General features: G+C 37.9%; 1 protein-coding gene across 1 annotated transcript in view; it reads left to right on the top strand.

Moving 5' to 3' along the window:
- EXOC2 (exocyst complex component 2) overlaps nucleotides 1-16223 on the top strand; it is a 127572-nt gene that overhangs the window by 90501 nt on the left and 20848 nt on the right. The window contains exons 15-21 of the mRNA XM_075212988.1: nucleotides 57-178; nucleotides 4601-4662; nucleotides 7123-7203; nucleotides 11755-11814; nucleotides 13576-13637; nucleotides 14225-14291; nucleotides 15383-15499. Coding sequence (XP_075069089.1) covers nucleotides 57-178; nucleotides 4601-4662; nucleotides 7123-7203; nucleotides 11755-11814; nucleotides 13576-13637; nucleotides 14225-14291; nucleotides 15383-15499 — 571 coding nt within the window. The remainder of the gene's footprint in view (nucleotides 1-56; nucleotides 179-4600; nucleotides 4663-7122; nucleotides 7204-11754; nucleotides 11815-13575; nucleotides 13638-14224; nucleotides 14292-15382; nucleotides 15500-16223) is intronic.

Raw genomic sequence — 16223 nt, forward strand, 5'->3', positions numbered from 1 at the left:
TGCCATAAACCACAAAATGAAATCTCTTTAATGACTTTGTGTTGTGGTTCCTTTAGGCTTACTTATGAATCACTGACTGCTCTTGAGATCTCAAATGACATTCTACAATCTGTACAAGACCTAATTCTGGATTTACGAGTGCGCTGTGTCATGGTCACATTGCAGCATACTGCAGAAGGTAAGAATGTGTGCTTGGCATGTATGTTTTTATTACATTGATTGTTACGTAGTACGGTAAAAGGCACAGGTACATCAAGTTCAACCTTTCATAGATTCTAATTGCATTTATCCCAAATCAAACAAAAAATCCTATTGTGACATTTGCCTAAGAAAGACCTGTCCTGTAACAAACTCTTAATTCCATGAATAGGCCGCTTAGCTTGGCTAAGATGAGCTCTCAACGCGTTCCACCACAAACCTCTAAGTTGCTTCAACGCCTCCCTTTTATATTTATTTTGGCTAAGAAACGCCGTACACACTTAACAAGGACCTGCCCGTGGAGAGGGGTCTGGGGAATCCCAATTTATAAAAATACTTTCTAGTAGTGCACGAAAAAGTAACTAGTTCTGGAGTTGATTTTAAAATAAATATTTCTCTCCCTAAGCAGTATTGAATAGAATATGGCACCTGTATTAAATGGAATACATAACATGTCTTCTGACTAAATCTGCCACTTTTTGTAAGCCTGGCTTACCTTTAGACCTTTAACTCCTTTGCAGCCCTAACAATTTAAATGCTCTTTTTTTATTGTTATTATTATCTACAATACTTTTTTATTTAAACACAATGGTTGCCTTTTATTCCTTCAAATGTTGTTTCATCCTCAGACTTCATGACAGTCCAAACGAATGGGTTAATCCTTAATCAGCTCAGTAGAGACAGGAATGAAAAAAATGTTGACCACCCCTCTAGATATATAGTTTAACTTCTCCTTCTTTTTTTGTCTTTATCCTGTCTTTTCAAAGATAATTAAATCAGTGGTGAGTGTAGTAAGATTTTTATTTTGTTATGCATGTGGGCATACCTATGGTTCCCAGGTAAGGTCTGTAGTCTGTTGTGGGCATGCTCATTGGGACAGGGGTGACTCTCTGGGCTATACTGTTCTACTGTAAGGTAGTAAAATGCAGGCAATGCTAGTACCCTAATAGAGGAAATTCATAGGACACGCGCAGTCACCTCGTCATCCGGTAATGTGACCAAACTGGAAGATGTCAGTTCCGGGTCATCACTTTCTTGAAGAGAGGTGAGTTTGATTGCAGCTTGCATCGCTGAGTCCTGATACACAACCTGCAGCATGGATCTGGAAAAAGCTGAAAGACATCTATGCTAGATAAGCTTGCTAGAGGTGATTTGTTCACCACGTTGGATTAGTTAGTTTATTATTCTTCTTTCCCCCTCAGTACTTTTTCCTTTGGATGGGAACAAAACTAGGAAGACTCGTCACATTTGTGGAGCATGTCATAAGGACTTACCTATTGACTATAAAGAGGCGTTAGTGTGGACTGTATTCCTCATAGAGACATTTCAGTGCAACCCCCAGAACAATATAAGGAGTTTATTAGCTGGATGATGAAACAGAAATCAAAATACGATCTTCAAGAAGGTCAAGTGGTGAAAAGGACCTGGTCTCTTGAATAGTATACAAGAGCCTTCTTCATGTGGATCTATAGATTCTTTTGGGAAGGCTCATCTGATAGTGAAGAAGGGTTGAGTAAAAATGAACCCAGAACATGTATCACTAAGATTATGAATGTACTGATTAAACATATTAATAATACTCTGGGAATACAGGATATGCCAGTCCCAGCTACCTTATCGGATCACTTTTTAGGGCATAAGCAGTACAAATGTAGAGTATTTATAATACACTGGGTGCTTAGAGAACTTCTGGATAAAGGATTTGGATCAAATGGAAAGGTTGCAATACAATTTTAAAGATTTGATAGTGTATACCTTTCAAAAAACTGAAACCACAAAGTGATGCGGTAGCTTTTCTTTTTGCAAAAACTTCTATACCATTAGAAGATGGAGGCTCGTTAAGAGACCCAGTCTATAGGAACATGGAGAAATGTTTTAAAAGCTTACCAGGAACGGTAATTAAATCTGGAGTAGCCATAGCTTTGGTCTCCTGTGCACGCTGAATCTAGATGGATTATTTGTATAAGGACATCAAGAAAACATATACAACACTTGTTAAAGAATATGGAAACCGTGACACTAGGAATTGATTTGCTCTTTGAGGCATAGCGGGGTATGATCACACTTTCTGCCAGAAGTGTAGCTTCAGCAGTAGTGGCCAGGAGAGCCATTTGGCTGCATTCCTGGGTGGAGGATCAACAGTCTAACTGCGCTTCTTTTTTAAGGTGATTTTATTTTTGATGACAAACTGCATGATTTAGAGAGTCACAGAAGGTAAATTACATAATATTTCACTGTATTGTAAAAGATTATTTTCTGCTTCTTCAAGGCAACATTAAAAAGAGTCAGAGTCTATCGTCCTGGCAAACAAAATGCTAGACCGTATTTGGCAAATGCATCCAGGCAGACTTTTCCTTCTTTTAAAGGAAAGGAAGAAAGAAGTACGAGAAGTTCACAATGACTCCTAGATAACACAACCTCCAGTAGGCTTGGTGGGTAGCAGGACTGCGAGGTATATGTAGGCAGGGACACTCACTACACAAGATCACTTGGTTTGGAATATTATAAACACAGGGTACACAATAAAGTGGTACCCAGGAAAAGTGTTTTTGTGAAATCACAGACTACATCATCCCCTGTGCAAATGGAGGAATTATGTAGCAGTTTACAGATTCTTCTGGAGAAACAAGTAATCTCTCTAGTACCTACTTGGAGACACACCAGCTTTTACTCTAGATTATTTCTGGTAGAAAAGCTGTTCTCGATCTGAATAGGCTCAATCAACCTAAATCTTTAGGTTCCAGGGTGGGAGGATCTGTACATTACAATACCTCTCCCCCATCTTGGGCTCTTTAATGTTTTCTGTAGTGTAGGGTGTTAGAGGGGACTCCAATCTTTCAAATAAAGTAACCCCTGAATTTTTTTGAAGCCAAGATGGAGATCTGGCGATGTTCATGATTAAACAAAAAAAAATAATTATACAAAAACACAATTTAATTCAATAGCAGTTCAAATACTTAGTCAAAAACTGCTACGGATATATTATAAGGGAAAAATGCACCCCCTACTGGGAAATATAAAGATAACAGAAGTCACCTTTGAGTTGTGTGGCCTTCTGCATTTCCATGGTCACGGAACCCCTATGAACCTCTAATATTCTTTTCATACTTTTATTGTACTTTTTAATAATACAATTAATATATATGAATGAATATATAATTATTTTTTTCATGTTATGTTGCAATATTCTATGTATGACTGCAGTGCACTGCATCTGATATGCATATTATCTGTTGTACCTTATTTATGGTAGACACTGTTCCCAGTATATTTACAGTGAGATGTACTGTACCTAATCATAGATGAGGGGTTAACTCAAATGAACAACCTAAGGGGCATATTCAATTAGCATTCACGCCTGTGATTACGCCCTGCTGCACGGGTCCCGATACCGCAAAATTGCAGATTTCCATGCATACCTCATAGGGTTGCGAGCGGAAATCTGGGATGTTGCGGAAACGATATGACACTTTACATGCGCAGCTGCGTTTAATCACGGTCGCGAATCCTAATTAAATACGCCCTTAAATGTGTAACATTCTGAAAGCAATGGACTAGATATAGCCTAATGTTCATATTGTCTTTTATACTTAAAATGGGAATAAACCTGACCTGCTTTACTGTTAAAATTTTGAACATTTTCCCGAAAGTATCGTTTTGTTTCCTGCTTATGTATAGATTTGGTGTCCTATAATGTTACAGATATTGCAATAATGCGAATCAAGTTATTAAATAGACTGTTTTATTGAATTGTTCCATGCGCAAGTTGAAAAGCACTTTAATAACCTTGCAAGGCAGTGAGGTCTTGGTTAATTATTTCCCTTGCTGCATGTACCTATGGTATTATTGAAGACAACACTAAAAAGTGAGTAGTTAACACAACTACATCTTGTTTAGTAGGACACAAAGCAGGAAGAAAAGTTAGATATGAACTACAGCTTTACCATCTTTTCAGTGGTATACAGAATAAGCTAAACTCCTATTTTTAACCAAAATAAGTTGTTCTCCACAATTTGAATGAGCATTTACAGAACCCTTGATGAATACAGTGGTCCCCTTATTGTCATTTCAACGAAACTATTAAGGAACCTTTTAAGAAACAGATGTAGACCTCACAAAGGCTTTCCTTTACCCTGTTTAATAGAGCATCAAACTGAAATATACTGTAAGACTGTTAGAGAATAACCAAGCAAGAAACTGGTAGAGAGAGAATAGATTTACTATATGACAATTACTATATATCTTTTTTTGTTGCACATTGTACTGGACCCTTCCAGTTCCAGCATGTATGGGCTGTGACAAATGGTGTGAGATCAGTTACTATGACAGTATTGGCCACAGATTTTCTTAATCACCAATAAAGGTTAATATTGTGCTAATTGTTTTGGGGTTTTTTTCTCAGATGTAAAACGGTTAGCTGACAAAGAAGATTGCATTGTTGACAATGAAGGTTTAACCTCTTTGGTATGTATATATGTAAACGTGATGCATACATTTTTCTTATACAGGTACTGTAGGATTATATATCAGTAGTGAACACAAATTCCTTCAAAATTCAATCACTTATTAGCCCCCAAGAATGTAAACCTGCGAGAGATGTTTTTCCATAATTCCAGTCTTCTGAAGGAGTGGGCAAGGGATCCTATTCGATCATCTCCAGCTGGGTGCTGAGAGCTCCATGTGCAGTACTGAGTACTCTTATCTACAGCTGGATAAGGACTAGGTGTCCTGTTAGTAGGTAGTGTTTTAATGTAAAAGAGTCCTTTGTTAGTCCTTTGTACATGAATTGGTGTATAAATCTCTTGAAATAGTTTCTTCTGTATTAATTCACTGCCGTTTGTTAAAAGTAGAACAGCACTGAAGCAGAGTAGCAGTAAAGTGCACTTTCATTGCTCAGGACTGTACATGTGTAGTACGGTAACACAGGTTATGGAGTCTCTGGCTGACATTCAGTCATTCATGTATTGGCGCTAACCTGAGAATTCAGTTAGTTTAATAAATAGTATTTAGGTTTTTGCCTATTAATGAAGAGGGTTTTTTTATCTGCAACTCAGCTTCTGAAATTTGTCACCTAAGTGTTTCTGTAACCAAAAACAGTCAAACTGGTGAAACTTTCTGGAAAAGAAAAGAGGTGACTAAGAACAGTTACTATTTTATGAACTTCAAAAATGTGCAAGGCATAGTTGCTATGAAAGCTGTCTTACCTTTAATCGATATAGAGCAGACACTCTATAAATGAGCAGTTTCAGCTTTTCTGTATGCTTGTCTTTCTAGTGGAAAAAATGAGAAAGAAACATCTGTAGTGAAAAGACTGTAGATGAAGTCTGTGGATATTTTACCTATTGGATTTGTATTCCATGTGCTCCTCTTGTTGGCTACTACTGTAAGTGGCGTTGGTGGCATTGAGTTCTGAAAGTACACAAGCATTTTCAGAAACACTGATTACACTTACAGTATTTCCATTCTCTTATACTCTAGTAAAATGAATTTAGGAAATAACTCCGGCTCTGCCTCGGCAAATTCTCATCAGTTTTAACTGCAATCTGCAGACTAATAATCTAGGTATCAAGTTTCTGCTCCCTGTAAATCTGTCCTTACAGATAGTAGGAGTTACACAGTATCGACAGGTTCCAAAAAATGTATCCTGAGCCTCTAGTGCGCTGACATTACAAATAGTCTTTGACACATTTCTCCACTGTTGTATGTGGTTTCTTCAGGAGGTAGAATGATGGCAATTTGTATCCTGGAGCTGTTGTTTAAAGCACTTAGCTCCAATTAGATTAATTAGTGCACATCTGTTTAGGTAAAAAGAGCATCCAAGGTATCACACAGGTGCAAAATCTTATAATTAATGTGTTTAAACACCTTTACCGAGGTCATTGTTAAAAAATAAAAGGGAAAAAGAGATATGACATGTCACAATCAAAACTGCCAATCATCTCCATATAGAGAGAGGAAGAAATATATATTTAGTAAGTCATACAGAGTGACTCTTAGTTCACTACCTGTTCTGCAAGTTAGACACTGTGAAAAGGTAATGCTGCCGTAGTTTAAAAGATAATAAAGATGTTCTAAGGACTTCTTAAACATGTGCAGGTACTCAGTGCATTGGTAGCATTGAGTTTTGAAAGTAAATCCACATTTTGAGAAACACTGATTATACTTATTGTATCTGTATTCTATTCTACTTATTTTATTCTAGAATCCATGCTCCCTACATGAACGATGTAAGCTTCTCCCTCATCTCTGTACTTAGTGGGTGTATGCAGACCATATTTCTATGGAAATACCTATTAGAGTTTATTTGCCTATGCTTGCAGGAACTTTATATTTGGCTTCTTAATATCTTTCAGCCATATGATTGTTATTATCATGTTTTGACTATAACTAATAATAGGAACTACTTGGACCATGCACAGTTGAGGCCCTCTTTATAATGGATCAGTTATAGTACCGCAGTGGCATTTTCAATTCCTTTAAAATAAATATGCATAGCTTTATAATATTTTTTTTTGATATCTGGCACTGGCAGAAGTTACTTTTTTCTTTTTTGAAGTCCACAAACCTCATTATTGCAGAGTTTAATGACACAAGTATGTCTCCAAAATTTGACTTTTAAATGTTGTTCGAAATTGAATTCAACTCTGCAAACTATTTTTTTTATTTTGAAAACCTTGAATCATTCAAATATGTATATTTATTATATATATTTTTAAATATAGTTTTGCTTCTCAGTATGGTGAATAATTAGTTATTTTCCTTAGAAAGCATTGTAAATCTAATTTGCAAATACATTGATAACATCAGTGATACACCAGACAGCAATGTTAGCACCCTTCTTTTAAACACTATTACATTGCACCTTTTCATTTACTTACTATGTTTATGCCTTTTTTTGATTATTATTTATTATTTATTTTGTAGCCTTCCCAGTTTGAGCAGTGTGTTGTCCAGTCTCTACAGTCACTGAAAGGTGTCCTGGAATGTAAGCCTGCAGAAGCAAGTGTGAGTATATCACTTTCAATCCTATATACTTCAGAATATAGTATAAAGTGTATGTTTTAATGTAACAAAAAATGGCCTTTGGATCCAATTTTTTTCTTATGCTAAAATAGGGGAAATTAGTTTATTGCATTATAGCTCAACCAGTAAGCACTTCTTTCAAAGTTTTCAGAAATGAGTGAGTATAGTGGGCAGCGATGTCACTTGAACATCCAGTATTTGGAATACATCCATCAAAAATAAGCATAGATTTCATGCCAGGTGGACATCGTCACAAAGCCTCATTGTGCATGGCTCCGGCAGCAATTTACTATCAATTGAATTCACTCCTTGGACGTTTGACAAGAATGTTCACTTAAACTTCATAAGGAGAGATAATGATACTAAAATTTCCATATTTCGAATGAAGCAATAATCAGTGTGAATGGGAGTGGTTTGATTAATAAGGTGTGATTGATGTGTGGCCTATCGGTAAATGGGCAAGATTTGTGGGAATATGGGATTGGTTGGTGGCTTTACAAGCAGTTTGAGCAGATCTAAGCAAGGTTAATAGTGTTGCTTTTTAAAATGTTGAGAGGTATGTGATAATGTGGACCTGTCCACTTGTAATTCCTAGTGAACCCAAGCCTGCTAAACTAAGTGCATATAACCAGCTTCTATTCTGTTCTCTTCCTCAGCTTACCTTCACACAATGTGTACTTGATGTTTTGCGTTGAATGCATCAACCAGGCTTCAAAGCCTATGTTTACCTCCAGGAATTTTGCTGTTGGGCATATTGCTGGGGGCCACATTATTTTGGCCCCACGGCGAAATGCCTTGATTGTGTCATTGCATCACAGGGGTGGAGCCAAAATAGCACAAATAGCATCAATTAGGCCCTGAACCACCCTTTACTAGGAAGTGAGTGAATAAGGGAGAAAAGTCTGCTTTCATGGGGTCCAGGAGAACTACCTGAAAGTTGTTGGTTTTTTGGGGAGTTATCAAATCCTTTTTCATGTAAATTGCAGGAACGCGTTTGATTGAATACGTGGATGAGTGGTGTTAATTTAATTGTTGATATGTTGGGAATATATGCGGTGATCTATCGTCCCCCTGGAGCACACCAACAATTTATTGAGGATTTCTCTGCATGGCTCCCTCACTTCTTATCTTCAGACATCCCCACCATCATCATGGGTGACTTCAACATCCCCATTGATAACCCACCTTCCAAAGCTGCTTCCAAACTACTCTCTCTAACATCCTCACTTGACCTCTCCCAGTGGATTGAATCATCTACTCATAAGGATGGCCACTGCCTTGATCTTGTTTTCTCTAGACTATGCTCAGTTTCTAACTTTATTAATACACCCTTCCCCCTCTCGGATCATCACCTTATCAGCTACACTCTCACCCCCACTGCTCTAACCTCTCTACTGTCTAACTCAACCAAGCCTCCTCATACTCGTAGAAATCTGAATTCTATTAATCTTCAACAGTTTTCCACCTCTCTCCAACACCTTCTCTCTCCTATCTCTACATTCTCATCCCCTGAGATGGCAGTACCTCATTTTCACCTAACCTTAGCAACGGCCCTTGATCAAGTGGCTCCAGCGACACTTCATACTACACGTCGACTTCGATGTCAACCGTGGCACACCAAAGCAACACGAAATCTTCAAAAACTGTCCCGTAAAGCAGAACGTCACTGGCGTAAATCTCGAAGCTCTAATGACTTCTTCACATATACTTCTGTCTACCACTCCTATCGAAATGCTCTGGACACTGCAAAACAAACATACTTTCAATCTCTTATCTATGCTCAGGCTTCTAACCCCAAACGCCTTTTCAATACATTTAATCATCTTCTCAATCCTCCCACCCCGAACCCTCCATCTACTATCAGTGCTCAGGATCTTGCTACCTACTTCAAGGACAAGATTGATAAGATCAGACTAGAAATGGTATCCTCTTCCTCAACAAGCCATCAGCTCATTTCCTTCCCACTACCCTCTGACACCCTCTCTTCATTTGACCCCACAAATGAAGAGGAAATTTCTACGCTCTTCTTATCTTCCTACTCTACCTCCTGTCCTCTTGATCCTATTCCCTCGCAAATTGGTAGATCCCTGTCTTCTGTGCTCATTTCACCTCTAACTCAAATCTGTAATCTCTCACTCTCTACTGGCATCTTTCCATCACTATACAAGCATGCAGTGATTACTCCTATTCTAAAAAAACAAAACTCCGACCCAAACTCTCTCTCAAATTACCGTCCCATCTCTCAGCTCCCTTGCCCCTCCAAGCTTCTAGAGAGACTTGCCTACACTCGCCTCACACGCTTTCTTTCCGCAAACAACCTGTTGGATCCTCTTCAGTCAGGCTTTCGTTCTCAACACTCCACAGAGACTGCGCTGACCAAGGTTGTTAATGATCTGATCACTGCTAAGACTGAACGCCATTACTCTCTCCTAATTCTCCTTGATCTCTCGGCTGCATTTGACACAGTTGACCACTCTCTTCTCATACAAACGCTGCAATCCCTAGGTCTTCAAGACACAGTTCTATCCTGGTTCTCATCTTACCTCTCTAATCGCTCTTTCACTGTTAATTTCTCTGGAGCCACATCTGCTCCGCTTCCCCTATCAGTTGGAGTACCACAAGGCTCGGTGCTAGGTCCTCTGCTGTTCTCTATCTATACCGCTTCTCTTGGAAATCTAATAAGTTCCTTTGGCTTTCAGTATCATCTCTATGCGGATGATACCCAAATCTATCTATCCTCTCCTGATATCTCGACATCTGTGTTGTCCCGTGTAACTGACTGTCTTTCTGCCATTTCATCTTGGCTGTCCTCTCGTCAACTCAAACTTAATCTTTCTAAAACAGAGTTAATAATATTCCCACCCGCCAACAAGAGCATACCTGACATTTCTATCTCTGTTGATAACATGACCATAAATCCCACCCCACAAGCTCGCTGTCTAGGTGTAATCCTTGATTCACGCCTATCCTTTGTTCCCCACATTGACTCTATATCTAAATCATGTTACATACATCTAAAGAACATTGCCAGAATCCGCACATATCTCACACAAGACACTGCTAAAACCTTAATTCATGCACTAATCATCTCCCGCATTGACTATTGCAATTCCCTCCTTACTGGTCTTCCCAAAAACAGACTCAAACCCCTAAAATCTATTTTGCATGCTTCGGCAAGACTGATTTTTCTTGCAAATAGCTATTCCTCTGTTGAATCACTCTGTATGTCTCTACACTGGCTGCCTGTCTTCTACCGAATCCAATATAAAATACTTTTACTAACCTACAAGGCCATCAACAAGGCTGCACCAACATACATCTCCTCTCTTGTCTCAAAATATCTCCCAACTCGGCAACTCCGTTCTGCAAAAGATCTGCGTCTCTCATCCACCCTCATTACATCCTCCCATTCCCGGTTACAGGACTTTTTTCGGGCTGCACCCACTCTATGGAACTCTCTCCCTCGCACAATAAGACTCTCCTCTGTTCTACAAACTTTCAAGCGTTCTCTGAAAACCTACCTATTCAGACAAGCGTATAATATTCCTCAACCACCATCTTAACCTCACTACCTTTAGCCTGTTACACAATTTCACACAAGACAACTACCCCCGGACCAACATTATTGTGTGACAGGATCATTTAGCTTATGAGTCACCCTACCTTTGCAGTCTGGCTGGGCCAAGATGCAAAATGTATACTTAACCTCATGTGTCAATCTCCCATTGTCCCATAGATTGTAAGCTTGCGAGCAGGGCCTTCTCACCTCTTTGTCTGTTTTACCCAGTTTGTTTATTAGTTTATTACGTTTGTCCCCAATTGTAAAGCGCTACGGAATATGTTGGCGCTATATAAATAACTGATGATGATGATGATGATGAATAGGCTAATGCAGCTCTACTGCACAGTCAATGCTAATGTCTGTTACAATTCAATGCTTTCCCAAGATCTCCATATATCCAGAACTTGCATATGTGCTGTAGATGTGAACAAGGTCTTACAGGTAGAGCAGCAAGGTTTTAATTACTTTTATATTTTGCAACAAACTGTCTGAAAGGTGCAGGTGACCAGAGTTTAGCTCATTTTCATCCAGGAAGCCGGGACATTGTTGTGTCATAAGGTTCAAAGAGATCTGTAAAAATTGCGTACTGCCAGGAAAAACCATAAAAGGTTTATTAAAATCACACTTATGTGATTATGTTTTAATTTTTTTTTACTGGAACTTTCCCTTCTGCCAATTTTTTCATGCTTTCATTATTAAATCATTGTGAGCACAACCTTTGCTGGTTAATAACATTTGTCTCTAATTTCCTTTAAGTGTAGCTTATTGAGGGAAAGAAAGACATGTTAAATACTTATTAGTGATATGTTATGCAGTTTTTTTTGCAAAATATCAATATATTGATATATGGGCATGCACACGCTTTTTGGCATATAGCTTAGTAATTAAATAGTGCATCTCAATGTATTCATCTATTGTTGATACAATCTGTGCTTTTTGACTTTACTTTTGTCATTTCTTTTATATTCTAGATTTTTCAGCAGGAGAGTACACAAGACAAAGTTTGCTATCTATGCATTAACATTATTCAGGTGGGCAGAATGAAGAAAATGTTTGTGAATGCTGTAGAACTGGGCTGCCCAGACATTTATGACTTTTATGACTTGAATTGTACTTTTTGTACAGCATTTGTATGTTAATGTACCAATTAATGTATCAGCCCACATCTGTTTAGTTGAGTGTGTGTAACCTGATGCCCTTGCACCCCACTCACTCAGAAGGACACACAAGACATGGTCTTGGGCTAAACCTACCTTTATTAAAGCTGCACTTCCACCTATGTAAACTTTTTTATCAAGGTTCCCCTACCCTTTGGTGCCGCCCTAGAGGCAGCTACATGAAGCCGTTTTGCCTGTAACTCTGCAGCTTCAGTAATTCAGAATCGTCAAATGAGTTTAGTCAATCAAGTTTAAATAGCGGTGGAGGATAGGTGTGAACGAGAGCCAGTGAAGATGCAGTCTATGATTTCGGGCCATGGCTGTAAGAGAAATGGTAAAATCATTTACTCGGTGACAGTGCAGATGTAAGAAAAAAAATTTGTTTTAAAAAATAAATATATATATATATATACATACACACACAAATAATACATTTGAACCAGGAACAACATTTATTGGAGGCAGTTGTTACAATTGCAAATACAAAAAACATTTAGGCTAAGTTGCTGGCTCTTCAGGCCTTGATTGGGAAGTTTAAATGAAAAAATATTTGTCAAGGTAAAACAAGGTCCTGATCAACATAGATACAAGCTTAAACAACATGTTATAGTGTAAACGCTGACCTCCTCAAATAATTTGCCTTTATACTGGGGGATTTTAATTATCAGATAATTTGTACATTGCATGGTGTCAGCAAATCTTAGGCTGGTTAGCCATTGTCACATCTGGCATGTGGTAAACATTCCTTGCTCCACTTGCAGTAAATAGAGCGAACAGTGTAGTCACAAGAGCAAGTGAGTATTGGGGCCTATTGCAATCTCAGGCCTTGGCCCTTCTGCTTCCTCTAGCTGTCCCCAGGCACTAAGAAGCTATTGGTTCCACACAGTCACTTAACACTGCCCATACTCCTGCCCAGGTGTGGCCAGAGCCTCATCCACCCCATCATAATCGCCAGCAGTGAGCCTCCAAGAGAGACCCAGGTACTCTGTTATCACCACATCCCCTTCCTGGTACCTCTGGTCACTTAAATCAATTGGTTCTATCCCCATATCTGTTTGCATGCTTTTAAAGCGTTAATAATTGTTGCTAATGTTCTATATTAGGAACTGCGTCTTCTTGCTCTACCTTTGTTTCCTCACAAGACCTTGAAATCCACATACAGTATATGACTTTAGTAGCCCACTAAATATTTAATTATTTTGTTCCCTCCTTTGTTTCCCCCCAAAAAATGTCATTGACTGCCGGAGCAAGGGGGAATAATCAGCATCGGCAGCGTTATGATGCTGCGCTTCCTCTAACCACTGTCAGTAAGTGTAGTATCAAGCACTTTCGGACTCTGACTTGCGGTGGTGGCCTCATATTTTTTTTTGGGAGGGGGGGTCACAAGCATTCATGTGTATTTTCTCCAAATGGCATTGTTGATGCTTTTTGGAGAGGTTTTCTACATAAATTGAAGGGCAGTAATCTAGTCAAATTAGATGCAGCAGTAGAATATATTTTTGATGAGTTATAGGTGAATATAAAGTCTTAGACCTTATAAAAAATAATTTGGTTATTTATTTACATGCCTCCCTCCCTGTTCATTATGGGAAATGTTGTTTTCGTTGCCTTATTGTGTATGTTGTTCTTAAACAGGCTTTCATATCCACCCTTGAATATCTGAGTACCAAGCCTGATGGAGATGTGGATACAAAGCAGTACGTAATTCAATTTAATTGAACTTAATGCTGAAATGTTACTTAATATGCTACATGACTCCCTCATGTACTCAGAAGTGATGGGTTTTCCATAACTGAACATCCCCTTTAAATAAATAAATTTTTTATATAGAGGCTGATAATTGTTTTCAAAAATAATTGTATAAATTGCAATACTGACTTAAACATAATTTCAGAAAACAACAATGTGCATTATACGTTTTATTTAATAAAGTCTTGTAAGTCATTTAAACTCGTGTAATTTCACAACAAACTCTTTATAATGTAAAGTTTATTATTTTGAATACTAGTTAAAATCAGAATGATTTAAATGTGTTCAGTGATTTTGCTTGATTAGCGATCTGCAGCAGCCTACAGACTTGTACAACTTGTAGACCCGTGTCAGCACACTTTTCTTTTAAGTTGCTTGGTTACAAAGATGATGTTCTTGGAAAATTAAATAATGGTTAATGAGATATACGTGCCCCCGCAGTAATTACTCTGAAGGGATTATAGGTTTAAGTATTCAGTTGCAAGAAATGTCAGGGTTTTTTCTGCTTTTTAACATGGTCTTCCTTATCTCTTAGCGTTTCAGTTGATGTTTCATCGCCTGATTTATTTGGCAGCATTTATGAAGACCCAACTATATCCCTTGTAAGTTATTTCTTTTCCACTTCTGAATCTGCATGTAGATTCTCATCATGGGGTTTTGGTACGATCAGTCAAATATGTATTTATACAGTAAACCAGGTGAATAGCAAATAGGAGTATTTCTGTAAATATGGGAGTAAATGAAATATGAGGCCTATAATAATTGGTTGAAGGGACAAAAGATCTTATTAAAAGATAATTCAAGGTGCGCCTCTAAATAGATCTTTTTCTCTGACCGTTGGAGTAATGGCCAGGGCCTGCAGTCTGACCCAGCATCTACCAAGTCTTCCTTCTTATACAGCCTTACCCAAACTACCAGAAACAAAGTTATTCTTTGGAAATCCAGCCGACACTTATTTTAAAAGAAAATTAAATGAATGTATCCAGCTTCAATTCTCGGAAAGTTCCCAGGGGCAGGCTACTGGTATTTGCCAAAAATGTAATCAGCTACTACTCTAAAGGGGCATTGACGTTTTTATCTTATTTATGTTGCTACCCTCCTGCTGCATCATCACTTCTCCTGTGTGTGGCCACTTTGCTACCTTTCTATAGTGTCATATATATGTGTTCTATTTTGTTTTACTACATTTCATTATTTACAAATGGAAATCCATGGTCCATACTAATATATTTTAAAAATGCTACATTTGTCCAGACAGTCTAATGTTTTAATAGCTGCAGAGGAACAGATTGCCTTCACCTAATGAAAACACAAGTTCACAGGCCACTAGAGGAAGCCATTCCTAGTAATTCACACTTCTGACTAATTGTGACTAATACACTTTTACAGTAACAATATAATATGCTCGAATGAGGGGATTCTGATATCCAGGTCTACTTATTACTATACTTACAGTGTAGAGTTACACAGGAACAAGACAAGATTCATTGACTAACCACTATTGCTTCTTGTCCCATATTTTACATGGATTTGTTTACAGCAGTATTCTAGTCAGGGAAAGCATGCCAATCAACCACATTGCATAACCGGACTTCAGCGTTGAATACGTCATATTATATAATTTTATGTAGCCATTTTATGGAAAAAAATTATATTATTAAATAATGTGTTCTGTTGTATATTCCAACATCAGGACAAAAAGCTCCTAATTGTCCTGAGCCATTGCCGCTATCTGGAACGACATACACTTTTAAACATCACTGAACATTTTGAAAAGCATGGATTCCAAGGAATAGAGAAGATAACTCAGGTATACTTTTATATCTTTTATGTTATGAAAATTCCTATGAAACTCCTCTTAGCTCAATGTTGTTAGCCTGCATATACTTTGCTGCATGTGTGTTACATGCATGCATAAGAATATGTATTTTGTAAAATGTGTATTTGTCGTGACTGGTAAACATCAGGGGGTAAATGTATTAAGCAGCGGATTTTGCAAGTGGCTGATATTCGGACACTTTGCAGAGGAAATTTAAAACGGCAATGGCTTTCAAGGCAAAACTTGCCTTGAAAACCATTGCTGTTTTAAATTTCCTCTGCAAAGTTTGCGAATATCAGCCACTTGCAGAATCCGCTGCTTAATACATTCTATACATTCTACCCCCATGTCTTATGTGCATCTGTCAATGTACTATAATATGTGGGGGGAGGTAAGATGATTCCTTGCAAAAGTAGGTTTTGGATTCTTACCATTCCAGATTTAAAAAGATATGCATATAGCCTTAAATATAAGAACTCTTTCATGCATGCTTCATGTATATTTATAATACACAGATTTAGCCTAACTCTCCGGGTTTTTTTTTCATGTATGTGTGAAAAGGCTCTGAAACCAGCTATGGAAATGCTGTGATACTCAGAATAGAGGATACTAATAATACTTTGTGGTTTTTAGACCTCTATGATCACTACTACAGTCTAGATACTTTATGTTATTGCCTTTTAGGTGTTCTACATCTGTTATACATTATTTGTAT

The sequence above is a fragment of the Mixophyes fleayi genome, chromosome 5 (genome assembly GCF_038048845.1).
Source record: "Mixophyes fleayi isolate aMixFle1 chromosome 5, aMixFle1.hap1, whole genome shotgun sequence".
Taxonomy (NCBI): domain Eukaryota; kingdom Metazoa; phylum Chordata; class Amphibia; order Anura; family Limnodynastidae; genus Mixophyes; species Mixophyes fleayi.